The sequence below is a fragment of the Semicossyphus pulcher genome, unplaced genomic scaffold (genome assembly GCF_022749685.1).
Source record: "Semicossyphus pulcher isolate SPU_LCO1_2020_fin unplaced genomic scaffold, fSemPul1.0.p SCAF_17, whole genome shotgun sequence".
In the NCBI taxonomy this organism is placed as follows: domain Eukaryota; kingdom Metazoa; phylum Chordata; class Actinopteri; order Labriformes; family Labridae; genus Semicossyphus; species Semicossyphus pulcher.
Window position 1 is genome coordinate 11,157,858 of NW_027211681.1, and position 15,473 is coordinate 11,173,330.

Here is a 15,473-nt window from a genome sequence, read left to right on the forward strand (position 1 = left end):
CTGTTTAAAGACAGGCTGAACTGTCTAGTTTGTTGCTTTTTATCTGAGGTGCCTGAAAAGCACGGGAGAAGGTTGTGTATTGAGGCAGCATGGTTTGTTCTTTTACGGCTGCAGCGTGTTATTCTCCGTAATAGAGAGGATCTCAAAGGCTGGCTGGCTGCAGAACAGCCTGAGAAAGCCTGACGGCAAGCCCAGAGATTCCCCGTGGCAGCTTTTGCCACTCTGTCATAAACAAAACACAAGACGTCTTTCTCTTCTTCCCACACCAACGGGGCTTGGGAGCTGCCAAACAGAACAATCACTATCGCAGCCTCTTTTCCTTTCCAACGTGCTCTCTCTCCCTCTCTCTCTCCCTGTGTCTCCTACAATATAAACAAAAGAGATCAGCAGAGGCTTTACCTCTGTGAGAGCAACAATGAGGGCGATGTTTAAGGAGACAAAACAAAAGTGTGCACGGGATCAAAGAGGAGCGAGGAAGACTGAGATGCTAAAGACCGACAAAACGCAAACCAAACAAAAACAAACAATGAGCACATCTTGTCATTCATTGCGCCGACTGAGGCAAAAAATGCAACCGCACGTCACTGTAACAGATAGATGGGACAGGTACATGCAGGTCTTTAGGCCTTTTTGCCTACAAATGCATATTAGGACTTAACAGTCAGTGTGCAGACGCCGTGCGCTTTGTCTCTCCCTCTGTCCCTGTCTATCATTCAAAGTGTCTGTCCAACCAGGACTTTTACTGAGCTTGGGCTATTTGGAAGCAGATAAAAGTACAGAGGCACACTGTGGTGGCCAGATAAGATAAAAAAGAACACAGTAAGTCCACATTATGAATGGGCAGCACACTGGGCAGCCCCTCCAAGCAGCCATGTGTTTTACTGTACTGTTGTAAACTAAAGTAGTGTAGCGACGAGTGTGCAGCAGCAAACAGAGTCCATATCGATTTCAGAAGAGTATCAAAATGTAGTCATTTACAGTTTAAGTGTGTCGCTTAATTGTGGATTTATACATTTAAAATATGTTGCTTTTTTTTAATAAGCAATCGTCACTCAACCTATACAGTAAAATGTAAAATATAATGATCTGTAGCTACAATGTTTTATATTTGAAAAAGTCCCTTTTAGTAGCACAATATAACAAATTAAATATAATATAAGGCTGTTAAGTAGACGTTGTTTCAGCATCCTGCTTTATACAAGAATCATTTTGCCTTTTCACAAGTTTTGAAAAGGTTGGTAGGTCTAAGGAAACACAGACCTATATTATTACTTCAATTATATAAATCAAAATTAAAAAAATAATTTCTCTTACAAAACTAAAAGTCCTTGTAGCTTTGGTGTAAAACTAAATTTTCAACCTACATTTCTCTTAACATAAGAGTTAAGAACAGTCTAATGTATAATTTACAAACAAAGTGTTGAACAGAGCCGTATATTTCACAATAAATTGAGCAAAGTCTCAGCTGATATTAGCTATGCCTAAAACGCAGCTTGGTGACTCAGAATCTACAATGAATCATTTTATCATTTCAAGCATTGATCAGTTAGAGAGCAGAAACAAAGTCAGCGAAGACATAAGAGGTTTAATTAAAGTAATCATATTTAAAATACTATTTTTGAACTAACAGAACAGGTTGAACCATGAAGGTTAAAGACAGGTTGAGCTGTCTAGTTTGTTGCTTTTTATTCGAGGTGCCTGAAAAGCACGAGAGAAGGTTGCGTATTGAGGCAGCATGGTTTGTTCTTTTACGGCTTTCACGCTACACACAGACCAATGGACTGAAGCTGGAGCTGCTGCCAGGGTTTGGCTTGGGCCGTGTGAGGTGTTTGGCCTGGACTGAGATTTGTGTGTGTGTGCGTGTGTGTGTGTCAGAGAGAGAGAGAGAGAGAGAGAGAGAGAGAGAGAGAGAGAGAGAGCGGCTGTGATAGCATTTGGCTACACTAATGTCAGCGGCAACCATAAGAGTTGTGCCTAGGCAGAGTGAGGTTGTGTATTTGGGCAGTAAAAGGGGTATGCTGTATATAAATATATATGTTTTAGTTAATGTGTGTGTGTGTGTGTGTGTGTGTGTCTGTGAAACTGGTTGAGTCACTGTTTGAAATTTCCAGAAAATTCCAGCTGAGATAATATTAGGTCATGAGCGTGTGTTTGTATGTATACGAAGCCAGCAAATGCTGAACTAGTGTGTATTCGGAGGATTTGGCTGTGAAATGTGTTTCATGTGTGTGTGGTTGCTGCGACAGTGATTTTTTTTAATGTGGGGGGGAAAAACTACAACACAGCCAGCGTTTTGGCTGTGTGAGTAGAGTACGCGCACTGGAGGCTACAGCGATGTTTGGCCGAGTGTGAGCGTGTGTATCCATGATGGTGGCTGAGATACAACAATGTTTGGCTGTATCTAACTGTATCTATGATAGTCCTTGGCCGAGAGTGCGTGCTGTGTGGGTGTGTGTACGCAATCGTGACTAAAACCGTGTTTGGCTCTACGTGTGAAAGTGCGCTACAAAGATGACAGAGTTGTTTTTTCTTTTTCTTTTTTTTTTTTTTATCAAATGTGTGTATCTTTATTTAGCTGTGTTTGTATGTGTGTATATGGGTGTGAAGGTGGCTGCAATAGTACTGGCTGTCTGTGAGCACTGGCATTTTGTGTGTGAGTGTGTGTTTGGCAGCCAGGTCCAACGTGGTGCTAGCGTTCAGGCAGACGGTGAAGGCGGCAGCAGCCTGCGGCCTGAGAGCAGGAGACTCGCGGCTCTGCTCTGCCTCACACACAGACAAATACACACACACACACACACACACACACACACACACACACACACACTCTGGGCTATGGCCAAATGACGATCCCTGGCTACAATGGTCTTATCGTGGCACATACACTTAAACAGACTGAGTACAATCTTATAAACAGCCACTCTCATTCATTGCACAAAAACACACAATTTGACAGTGGTGTTTTTCTCATACAAAACACTCACACGGACACAGGCATGCAAATTCCTTCCTATAAAAAACACAAAATACATGCTCATATGAAGCCGCAAATGTCTCGCTCAGAAAAATGAACACGTACTTGCCAAACCACGCTGGCCAAATGCCCTTGACACACACTCACATATTCTTTTTATTATTGTTGATACTATGTTGTCATGTAAACAAACACCAAGAAACAGAAAAAGATTAAAAAGGCAAAAAGCTAAACTATTTGCTAATTGCTCAGAAAACAAAAGCAAGAAGTGATTTTAATTTTTTTTCTTTGAGGAAAATATTATTTTATTTAGAATAATATTGTTTAAAAAGACTTCTGAATTCATAATTGTCATATAATATAATTTGAATAATTAATGCATAATTACAATCTTAATTTGCCTCTAAAATTGAAACAGACTTTTTGTGTCTCTGAAACTTTCTTCACTGTGCCCATGTACTACGTATTTTAATTTTCATCATTCCATCTGCATTCAAAAACCAAGACACAAGCAAACGTTTGTGTGTTGTGTGTGTTTCTGTGTGTGTACATGTGTGTTTACAGTGTGTGTTAATATGTAAATGTGTGTGGACATCTATATGCACGGGCATGTATGACCAGTGTTTCTGTGTTGGCATCTGTCCCTATTAGTGTCTAGTATAAACTTGGCCACATACCTGGCGTGTGGACGAAGTAGGCCAGGTAGAGGTCCAGCTCCTTGACGGACACTCCGATGTGGTGCGGCTGGACGCACAGGCCAGGGTTGCTGCACTGTGGTGACTTGACCAGCCGCTCCCCGTCTGTGCTCTCCAGGGGGCTGCCCTTAAACAGGATGACCATCACCAGGTCCAGCCGCCACACCTTGTCAGCCTGGCGCAGGCAGTCGATGCGACGGATCTTGCCCTTCTGGTCCGGGTTGGACAGCACGCAGCAGGGGGGCTTCTTCCCCGTGATGGTGAGCACAAAGTCCTCGCGGAACTCAGGCCGGATGTCCTTGCGTAGCTTGGCCAGCAGGCGCGAGGCCCACTTCTGCTTGATCTCTGGCTTCTCCCCCAGCAGCTCATCCTTCACTGCGCGCTCTTCCTCCTTGGACATGCGCTTCTCGTGCTTCTTGAAGTATTTGCGCTTGCGGGCCTGCAGGTTGAACCAGGTATAGGCGAAGGCGCGGACATGGGGCAGCAGGGCCTCGATGAAGGGGTGGAATTCATCCTGGATGAGTGAGGAGGAATGGGGGAGGGTGGAGGAGGAGAGGGAGGAGGGGGGGAAGCAGGAGGTGGAGAGAGAGGGGGAGAATGGGGGAGAAAAGGATGGGGACAGAGGGAGTGGGGGTGAGGAAGGGAAGAGAGAAGAGAGGCAGTTAGCACCGGCACGCAGCATGGAGGGGCAGCGCCTGCTCTGTGTGAGCGGAGGGAGAGAATGAGCGAGAGGCACCAAGAGAGAGAGAGAGAAAGTGAGAGAGAGAGAGAGAGAGAAGAGAGAGAAGAGAGAGAGAGAGAGAGGAAAAGATGCTATACACTCTCTACCTCACACCTAACACAGGCACATACGTCTCATTGAAGGAAACATTTCACAAACACTGAGCAACACAGCACGGAAAGACTGAGAGGTAAGAGATGAAGGGGGGAAATTAAATGTCTAATGTGAGGGCTTCGTCCAAATAATATTGGTGTAAACATTGATGTGCCAGCCGCAATCAGTATGAATGTGTTCATTTTAAAATTAAAAAAATTGCCAGACTTGCATTTGACCATTACGAAAAACAGTATTAAGAAGCGAAACGTGAATTCAAATATCCTTCAAGATATAAACACTTGGAGAAAAAAAAAGAAAAATTACTTGTAGCATTTATAGAACAGATATACCTAAAGTACTATGTAATGCATACAACAATAAAAATAATTTCTAAGTACTTGCATACCAAATTGTAATATTTGAGATTAAACTGAAAATATGTATCCATAAATTACACAATTGCGACCGCACTGAAAATGATCACAGTCGTTTTCACAAAACATATGTGAATAAAACAAAAATAACACGGTAGTTACCATTTTGCTCTCTCATCATAAATTCACCCGCCGATTGCAAAGGAATTTAAAATGCGCCACCCGGAAAGTAACTGGATTGTTGAATCAAAAAGCCCTGAAGTAATGCTGCATATATAAGAAAACAAAAGACTGAGAGAAAAAAAAAATAAGCAAAAAGAGAAGCTGAGAAAGTGTCCAATAAGAGCAGCAGGGGGGAAAAAGCTGAGAAAGAGGAGACAGGCCAAGGGGCCGTAGTGTAATACCAGCACAGGAACACAGGAGGTACTGTAGCAGGAGCTGCAGGAGAGGTGCTGTTCAAGAGCACAACAGAAGGAGAGTGTAGAGAAGTTCAGCAATCTCTCTGTCTAAAAGGCTAAAAAAAAAAAAGAGCTTGACGTGCACGGAAAAAATAAAACAGAAATTGCAGCAAAAAGCATAAAATTGTCAAAAACAAGAGTCTTTGCTTGTTTGCAAAAATTAAAAAAATATCTTGATGAAAAAACAACAACAAAAAATGCTTGGCAAAGCGGCGCGTGCTATTGGTTCAGTATTCTAGGATCTGCATAAGACTCACGGAGAGGGAGAGAGAGAGCTGGACAAGGGGGGTGCGGACGGAGGAGAAGAAGAAAAAAAAAACAAAACAAGAGGACCGAATCAATGTTGGAAGAGTGTGCACGACCGCTGGCAAACCCGAGTGCAGCTTCTTTTTTCCCCCTCTTTCTCTCCAACTCTGTCTCTCTTTCTCTCTTCCTCTCCACTTTCCTTCTCTAACCATTGACTGAGTCTGTGCCAACATGCAGAGGGCCCACCTATTTGGCACCGAGTCTCAAACAGCCCAGCCAATACGCACGCTCCCAGCGCTGAAAGGGAGGGAAGAGAGAGATGGCAGAGGGAGAAGCAAAGATGTGGGGGGTGGATGGTTGGTGGCTGGTAGTGGAGAGAGAGAGTGAGTGAGAGAGAGGGAGGGAGGGGGAGAGACGGGGACTGTGTGTGGTGCAGGCAGAAGGCACGTCATTAGCCAAATAGACAAGTTCCAATCGAGTGCAAAGGCAAAGTCCAGAGGATATTAATTTTACATGCATCCAATCCAGACAGCACCCGCCTTCTAAAGCCCCCTTATTACCCCCCACCCCCACCACCCGCGCCTTCGTCACCAGCATGGTCACAGCCGTCCCAACAAACCAGCTCGCTCTCCAACTGCCCCCCCAAACACACACCACCCCCCCTCCAGAAACACCCCCCCCTCTCCCTCTCTCTCTCTCTCTCCCTGTCTCTCTCTGCTCGCGTTACACCACCTTGGCATGGGATGGCATGAGAAAACACAGGCCCAAAATCCCACTAGACCCTGAGACCAGCAGCTGCTCCTGGATTTACCACACAAACAAAGAGAGGAGGGGGAAGAAAATGCCCGTTACCCCACCAGCCCCCCACCCCAACAAAAAATACCATCCAAAAACATGCTCTCCTGTTTCAAAATGCACTCTCACATCCAAACTGGCCCCTTCTCTACCTCTCTTTTTTTTGTTAGTCCACTTTAAAAGCCCCGACAGCATAGACACAAAAATGCATTAAAAGTTTCTGTTACAAAATTAGAAAGCAATCTCGTTTGTGGGTGACGGACAGGAATCAGTGGACAGTGACGGCTGAAAATGTTGTGGTGGACAGCTTCATTTTAGTAGCCTGTACATGTTAAGCTGTTAATGCTGCAGATTTTAAATGTCTAATATACACTATATTGCCACTTCTTTGTTATTCACAAAGCTTAGTCTAATGCTTTCAGATTCAGATATGAGGGGTTTTGTAATAGCGAAATGAATTATTGTTTCCTATTGCTGCCAGTAAATTGCCCATATTTTCAGCATTATGAAGTACACAATGGCACATGATTGGGACTGAACAGCAGCAGAAAGTGAGGGAGCACGGGGCTGTATAGCTGCCCTGGCAAGCGCTTTGTCTCGTCGTCATTGGCTGACCTGCATGACCTCAGAGGGACAGGCTGTGCCCAGTGCACCATGGGAGAAATATTTGAAAGACAAAGGCTCTTACCAAGGATCAATTCAATATAATCTGTATGAATTACGTAAAGACCGATCATTTCATTAGAAGCGTATTTCAATGTCATTCATCCAAATGACAAAAAAAAAAAAAACTGCACATTTATGTCGTCCAAACGACATGAATTAGTCAATGGGGCTCACAGGAATTTTACAGACATTGTCAAAGCTCGAATCTCGGCGGCGGGCAGCCACAAAAAGCTAACTTGTCATGTGGCAAAGTTGAGGGCCCGGCCATTTGATTGTGGGTTGAAGCCCCCTGCTGTGCAACGGGACAGGCTGTCTGTGTGAACGCCCTACAAAGGCCAGAGTCCTCTGGTTGGCTCCCAGGACCATCAGATTTAGCCTGGCCTGCTCCCTCTGTCAGTGTCTAACAGAGGAGCTGCAGCCTGAATGACTGGCTGCTCCACTGACTGACTGGCATGCTGGCTGTTAGGTTGGCTGAGAGGCTACATGACTGGCTTTGTGAATGACTGGTTGGCTATCGGGGTGGGTAGCTAGCTGGCTATCTGGCTGCCTGACTGGCTCATCACTGCTAATGCTGGGAGGGGGCAGAACCCATCTGGACCAGGCCGAGCCGGGCCGGGCAGCTATTGTTCATGCTAACATACGCCTGCCTTACATAGCTACGCCGCACACGTAAAAAAGAGAGAAGGTGGTAGAGGCAGAGAAAAAATATGGGCAAAATGAACATGAGGAGTTGGAATTAAAGAGGATGTGTGTGTTTGTTTTTGTTTTTGAAGAATAATGACGGAGGTGTCTTTGTCACTTATTTGAAAAAGACTGAAGGGATCTGGACTTTTTTTGATGAATGGACCGCAGACAAAGAAAAGGAGTGAAATGTGCCAAGTATAACTGTCACTTCCTGTAATATCATCATGCCATTACAGACAGGGCTAAATGAAAATAACCAAGATTATTATCAGGGAAATCCAAACCGCTCCTTTGTCCATTCAAACCAGTAACACATTTTCTTTTGTAGTTCCAGCCATGCAACATTTTTTCAGCAACATAACTCTTTATATAAGAAAAAGATTATCATGAGACCACAAATTAATCCATATTATTAAGCAAATACTACTTGAATGAAATATGTAATCCTCAGAAAAATCCCCCTTTTTTAAATCTCTTACTTAGTCTGAGGCCAATACTATTATGATCATAAATTGGACCAAATACAAAATTATACACAACTGCATAACACAGGCTTTGAGGTCTGTGCACAATTTGCAGTTAAGGCAAGATCTTTTATGATGTTGGCCAAGAAATGAGTCTGCGTGGCACCCTACTATTTAATGTGTCAAGTTTTCTTTTTTTTTTTTTTTTGGTGACATTTTCAAACCCACATTCCCTCAGCTCATTAGAGAGGGTTTCTCCTGTTTGCCCAGAGTTTTTCGGGGCAGAACGAAGGGTGGCAGTTTTTTTTCGGGGCCTCGACTGCTGAACTCTTTAGGCTCTGCAATAATTTCAGCAAGCGGGCTCATCTTATCTCTTCATGCCATACTCTGTCTTTCAGAAAACGACGACCTTTGTTCGCCAGGCTGGGCAAGAGGACAATCTCCTCTCCTGCCCTCCCTGACAGGGTGCAAGGCAGAGAGACGGAGAGAAATGAAAACCACCTCAGGTTTTATTAACAAGGCCAAGCTTGGAGCAGCAGCCACAGCCAAAAACACAAGACAAAGAAAACCCATAAAATCTGACACTGCTGTAAAGATTTTGGTGGTATTTACAACAAAACTGAAATTAGAAAAGTGCAAATTTACTCATTACATTATTTGGTCATTTATGTAAGGCTTTTAATGTGAAAATCCTTAATACATCTACCTCCGCTAAAAGACCTTTGAACAATGAATGAATAAAATGGCACAAATTTGTAACTTTTAAACGTTGCAAATTAGATATTTATTTAATTGAACTATTGTTTAAACACTAATTGTTACATTATGTTGAGTTCTGACTACAAAAGTTTTCAGAGTTACAGATGAACACACCAAAACCATTCGGTGTTGCCAGCCTGTCCTTTAGCTCAAAAAGGCCTGCACCCTGTGTCTCTGTATTTTTAAAACAACAGAAAACGAATACTTAGGAAAAAATAAATTACCTCATCTCAATCACTGTGTTCACCGGAAAAGTCATGTGATCTCCCCAACACTAATTTAACGTTAGTTTTGGCAGTAACGGCTGACCTGCTCTGTCACTCGACGGACAGCGCTGTGAACCTCCGCCCGTGCGTTATAAGTTCATATTTTTATGTTACGTTCGCTAAAATAAAACAAATGTCTTATTCTTGACAGTAAAACTACTCTAAATACCTAAAATGTCGATATTTTATGCCCCTCTTCAACCAGCAGTGAAATCTCAACTCCAGTGTTTCTAACGGTCTCTCCTCAGCCTCGGTCTCGTGCGGCCTACATTGCACATAAAGGGTCAAAATTAATATTAAAAAGTCGATTAGGAATAAAAAACGGAAGTGGATGTGTAGCACTTGAAGCTAATGAATTAAAACAGTGTGAATATGACCTCGGTGCAGGAAAACAATTTTCACAGAAGCGTTTCTGCAGCTTTCCTCCTTTAGTCACAGTTGGTTTATAAATGAAGCCTCCCTAACGCAAGACTAGTAACACCTTGATGTAAATTTTAAAAAAGACAATCAGTTACTGTCTGTGGGCTATATTTGCATACAATTGATTTTAACGAGCGTAATTTGCGCCTACTTCCGACAGTGTTGTCAACAGCTCTAATATGCAATTATCAGAGATAAATGTTTGGTATGAAAATAAATGCCAAAGGACTGACACCTGCATAAGATGCTTGGGAAAAAAGATCAGGTACATCACGTCTTTGATGCCGCATCCTTCACGGTCATGTCGTCAACAGGCATTCAGTTCGTTTTACCTGGGCTTCAGACACGACGATATCAGCTTTTTGCATTATAATAACAACAAAAAACTTCTTTACTTCTTTTTTTTTTTTTTACTGTGAAATTTTGATTTCAACAATAGCCCAAATGAAATTTAAAAACGAACAAAGGTATAATAAATAGTAAATCAAAACAAAATAAACAATAGATTAAGCCCTCATCAAAAAGCTTAAACAGCCTTTCATCACGTCTCTCTAAAATTATATCAATTAATGCACTGCTTCCAATGTCTGACTGATATTATGGTAGATTATCTTATATTTCTTTATTGCCAACATGACCTAAATAATGAAAATGCCTTAATAATGTTGTTTAATTTTTTCTGTTTTAAGATTTCAAATTTCTTAAACACAAAATGTATGATGAATTTTAAATCCTACATGCAATTTCTACAGGGAATTTATCAACATTAATATCCTGAAAGTATATTAAATTGTAACTATTGTTTTAAAGGACAGTAGCTCATTTTATTTAAATCCTGACTTATACACACATTTCATTAAACTTTTAATTCCTGCAGATAAATTGTTTTTAAATACATGTTCAGAATCTATATCAAATTTATTTTAACATTTATTTGCCAATTTGCTGGAAGATTGTGAAACCCGATTGTAGTCGAATTTTTCATTATTCAAAGATATTTTTTTAGAATAAATAATTACAAAGACAAAACTAAATTCAATTTAATATAAAAAAATGCTAAAGCCATGTAACTGAAGGCGAGTTGAGTTATCAAATAATATTAGTCTCACGCAAGTGTTTAGTCAATGCTGTAAAATAAAGACGAAACACACACAGAGAAAGCAAATGAAAGTTGCAGTGTTGGGACGTGTCACAACTGTAATTTAACTTTGACATCCCGTCAAGTACCGGTGATGTAAGGGAAAGACTGTAAGAGATCTGAACTATTTTCCCCTTATGTGTGTGTGTGTGTTCAGCGCACTTGTGTGTGTGTGTGTGTGTGTGAAATAATTTGGGTTTAAGTTTCTTGAGCTGTTTGTTCTTTGTATCAATGACGTCAGGTCATTTTTTTTGCTGTTTCTGTTCAATCCGTTGAAAAAGAAACCAAAGGAGGGAGGAGTGTCTTCATGTTTGGATAAGGGGTAAGGTGCGCTGGCCTGCCTGCCATTAAAGGGTGATGGGTTAGTCACTTAACAAACCTCAGGGATACAAAAAATAACAGAACATAAACTACATTTTCCTTGGAAACTCATGAAATACAAAAAAATGTCCCTTTTTTTCTTCCCTTTTCATTCACTTATTCAAGGCCACACACATACACTCGCACAAAGACCCGCATTATTCTTCTAAAAAATTTCCTCCTTTACTTCATCCCTGCCAGTCCTTCCGTTTCCATCCAGCTCAAACACCTTTTCATCCATTCTCCTCCCTGGAAAAAAAAGGAGAAAAACTTCCCCTCTTTATGCTCGCTTCCTCCCATCGGCACAGATTGATGTTAAAAGTGTGTCTGTGCATCGTTTGTAATTACGGCTGTTTACACACTGAAGCATTACTATGTGTGAAAGTCTGGAAGCCATTTGTGGCATGAGGCTGAGAGGGAAAGACGGAGCGAACGAACTTTAAACAGCTCCAGAGACACAAGAACTGATAGCTAAGCTGGGGCTTCTGACATGACTGCAGACCTGGGTAATTTTAGACTCAAATATGCCTTCACGTTTGTGCGATTGGGTTTGTGTGTGCAGACTGTTTCTGCCTGAAATGTAAGCACAGAAGAGATAAGATCAAGGGCTCTTCAGGATTTTTTTTTTTGACAAACCTAAATGTATTCAGCCAGGATTTTCTTGAGGTTTGTGGCCTCTTTCTATTACTCACACCCATCTAAATAAATGTCACCTTCTTTAGCTAATTATAAACGTAACTGTAACCCCACAAGTGGCTTATATTCCCAATCTAAATTATGGAGAAATGAATTCAATTTGGAAAACTTCAAAATAAATTCTGTGATGATCATTTTTTGGGGGGTTTTGGCGTCAATTTGCTGAGCAGAATTCAAAACGTACACACTGCATGCACCAGAGTGTACTGTGCAGAACTGTAAAGACGGCTGTGTGAAACATTATACTATTATACTGAATTTTAATCTTGATAAAAGTGCCGTCAGTTAGACAGAATGTTTCTCTGGGGGATGATGTTATCGTCATATAAATAAAACTGGGCAGAATTATAGATTTCAAACTAAATTAGGAGATTCTGGCACAAACAATGATTTAATCAAACCATTTCAGCATGTGGCCGCAGCTAGACGGGGCTGTATAGGATTACATGTACGCTAAGTGACTACATATAGACTTCTGCTTTTGTACCCTATGTGTGTTTACATTACGACTGTTTCTGTGGCGTCAGCATGGCAAATACGCGCACATAAACCAGAGTCAAACACACACACACACGCTGATGTTAGGGCATTTCTTTGCAGTGCAACTGTGTGTGGAGCATTTCTCCTCGACAAGGGCGGCCATTCCTGATAAGGTCAAGTAGGCCGTGTGATACTTGGAGTGTGTGTGTGTGTGTGTGTGAGAGAGAGGGTATAGAGGCCAGGTCAGTGTCCGTCTCACACTTTCTGTCCGAACAGAAGCGCACGCTGCACACACCTACAGAGCTCCAGTGGGCACATGCCAGCGGCACACAGCGGCTCCGCGGCCCTGTACAGCTGCACACAGGGCTTTGAACCTCATGGTTAGCAAATACAGCAGGAATCAAGCAGATAATGAAACCCGATATGCCCCCCCCACACACACCCTCCATGCCCTCCGTGCTCCTACAGCAGCCAAGGCCTGCTTCTCCTCACACAAGAGATGCACTATTGAGAGACTTTCTCTCTCACTCTTTTGCTCCCCCCTCATTCTTTTATTCCTCCCTGGTCCTCGTTCTGCCAGTCGGCAAGGCGAGGTGCCAACCTCTCCCCAAAGCCGGGCAGAGTGCCCTCACCCTTTATGCAAATGCTTCACCACTAGCCCAACTCACACATTCATCCTGTGCCCCCCACCACCACCACCACCACTACCACCATCACCTACTCCTCCATTCCCTCATTTATTTCTTTCACCTCTTACTCTGCTCCTCCCTCCCTCTCTCTCTCTAACACTCCACTCTTATCCTTTCCTAAGCTCCATACTGTTCCTCCTAACTTCTACCAATCCCCTGCGCTCCCTCTATCACGATTGCTATCCGTCTCCCAGCATCTCCCACTCCTCTGTTCCCCCTCACTCCCTTCACTGAGGATCTCCCTCTCCTCTCCTTTTTCTCGCTGCCTCTCTCAAACAGCTTGACTCAAACTTGTACACTCATTCCTCTGCCACTGCCAGACAGGCAAGTGCAGAAACTCCCTTCAGCCTCTCCCTCTCTCTCTCTCTCTCTCTCTCTCTATCACACACACACACACACACACACACACAGCCACTCATGCTGCAACTCATGCCCTGGAACTTCCCTTAAAGGGAAAGTATCTCTCAATAAAATTAACTTTGTCTTTATCTGATGCAGTTTATACGACTATTTTATCATCTGGCAGCTTTGTGAATTGAATGCATAATTTGGAGGAGTCACTTGGCTCGCTTTCCCGCACTTTCACTGCAAGTTTATTCCTTATTTTAGCGTGATGGATGCCTCTTTGATTATTGAGCAGGATGTCAACGGCGCGCACAAAAACTTTCCTTTTACTTAAGAAAGAATTAGTAAAGCCGATGTGGTTGAAACGTGCGTCAGGCCATACTTATGTGCTTAAACAGGGGCCTATTTGTTCGTGTGGAAGGATATGTATTGCTCAAAATGAGTAAATTCGTGAGCGATGGATTAAACTAGTGATTTTCTTTAAAGGGCTTTAAAAACCTCTTTTAAGACTTATTGTTTCTAATCCGAACTCTACGATTCTCAGTGGCTTTATTTCTTCTTGAACGGACACATGACAGTATTATGGACATGGGTTTATTGTAGCAAGTTTCTCGTGATTGTTGTTTCAAAACTTCTTAAATTACAAAATAGTTCAACATAAATAAGTTACAGTGTGTTGATTTTTAATCTATGACCTCCTCCAATAAATCACAGCGAGTTCTCAGACTTTTACCCTGGTGACCACAATTTATCATTTTCAATTAGAGCTCTGCAAATGTTCGTGGCGTGCCCCTCTGCAGATGGGAGACCAACCCTGTTACATTACCGTCCTAATTCCGCATCAGTGCGCTCCCTATCAGGAACACTGAAGCTTGTGGATTTAATTCTGCTTATCATGTGAGCTGGAGTTCTGCCTGCGCTCAGTTGGCGCTGCGAGGGTTAAACGGTGCCCGCTCCCTGTGGCATGATATGAGCTGGGCCTTTGCCTGTGCACTCTGCCTTGTCTGCGCTGAGTCGGGTGGTGTTAGGGGTTAAGAGTGGGTGGCTGCTCCAAGTGGCTTCACTCTGATCCCATTAGGGTTAAAAGGTGTCTGTTCCAAATGGCTTCCTGAGAGCCGGGCCCTAATCTCTGCCACGCATGACGGACTTTGGGTTAAAGGGAGACGGGCTCTTGATACGGCGGCAAGTTATGCGTGACTCCGAGCTGGCAGTGTGAGGGTTAAAGGTCGCTCTGCCCATTTTGAGTGGCAGTCCCTGTAGGGCGAGCGCCATGCCAGGCCGGAAGAAGCACACAGACGCATGCAGGGCGAGAAACAAAGAGGCTTCACAACCACACAAACACACACCAAATCATGAGGACACGTGCGCACACACAAATAAATCATTCTGAAAGTTTTATCCTCTCAAACCAGCAGCTTTCCTTTTTTAAAAAAGACCAAAGCAAGGGGAGGACACAGAGACGCAGGGTGCAGACGGGCGCCTCTGGGAGAGTGTGTGTGCAGTTATCTCCTCTGTGACCACGCTCGCTAACTCACCCAGCCTAAACTACCACCTCGCACAGACCTCAGGAGCACCACAGCACCACAGGCAGACGGCCATAAGTACATACGCTCGGAGGGGACATAAAATGGAGGAAACCCACCTCGATAAAAAATGAGGACCCAAAAAAAAAAGGAAACAAAGTGCTGTATCACTCATCCAAGTGTCTCGGAGTATGAGAAAGAACACGCTTCTTGAGCTGTAGATGCTGCAGTTAATGACAGACACTTTCTTGCATACAGCGTTTATAGTGTTTCCTATTGGCCCTTGGTTACCTTGAAATCCCTCTCAATTATTCTGAGAAATGGAATCACATGTAAGTGAAATACAGCGTATGTGTAACTAAATATGCCCCGCCGGCCTCAGATTGAATCATGCCAGCTATTTTTCCCTTTTTCTCAGATTTTCTGTTTTCTACTTGAAAGAAAAGAAACTACATTTCTAAACTGCAATAAATACTCTTCTCGTGCCATGTTATTCTGCAGCGAATGGTGCACTGTTTATCACTTCTCAGGGAAACTGGTCCGGCATGAAACACCAGCCAGTCTCCATTTATAAACATGTGATTGTATGAAAAGATAGTATCACAGAAAAGTGAGCCAGAAGGAGCG

General features: G+C 42.9%; 1 protein-coding gene across 11 annotated transcripts in view; it reads right to left on the reverse strand.

The window, feature by feature from the left end:
- The window catches only part of LOC138595412 (nuclear factor 1 X-type-like), a 106,789-nt gene that overhangs the window by 68,275 nt on the left and 23,041 nt on the right, over nucleotides 1-15,473 (reverse strand). For 6 of the 11 annotated variants that reach the window (XM_069666818.1, XM_069666808.1, XM_069666811.1 and 3 more), the window contains exons 1-2: nucleotides 5,573-5,803; nucleotides 3,649-4,180 (exon numbers count right to left, since the gene is read on the reverse strand). In XM_069666818.1, the coding sequence (XP_069522919.1) occupies nucleotides 3,649-4,180; nucleotides 5,573-5,794 (754 nt within the window). In that variant the 5' untranslated portion in view covers nucleotides 5,795-5,803. Of the gene's footprint in view, nucleotides 1-3,648; nucleotides 4,376-5,019; nucleotides 5,551-5,572; nucleotides 5,804-15,473 lie in introns of those variants that run through there. The other 5 variants (XM_069666812.1, XM_069666817.1, XM_069666814.1 and 2 more) reach the window with 3 other exon arrangements.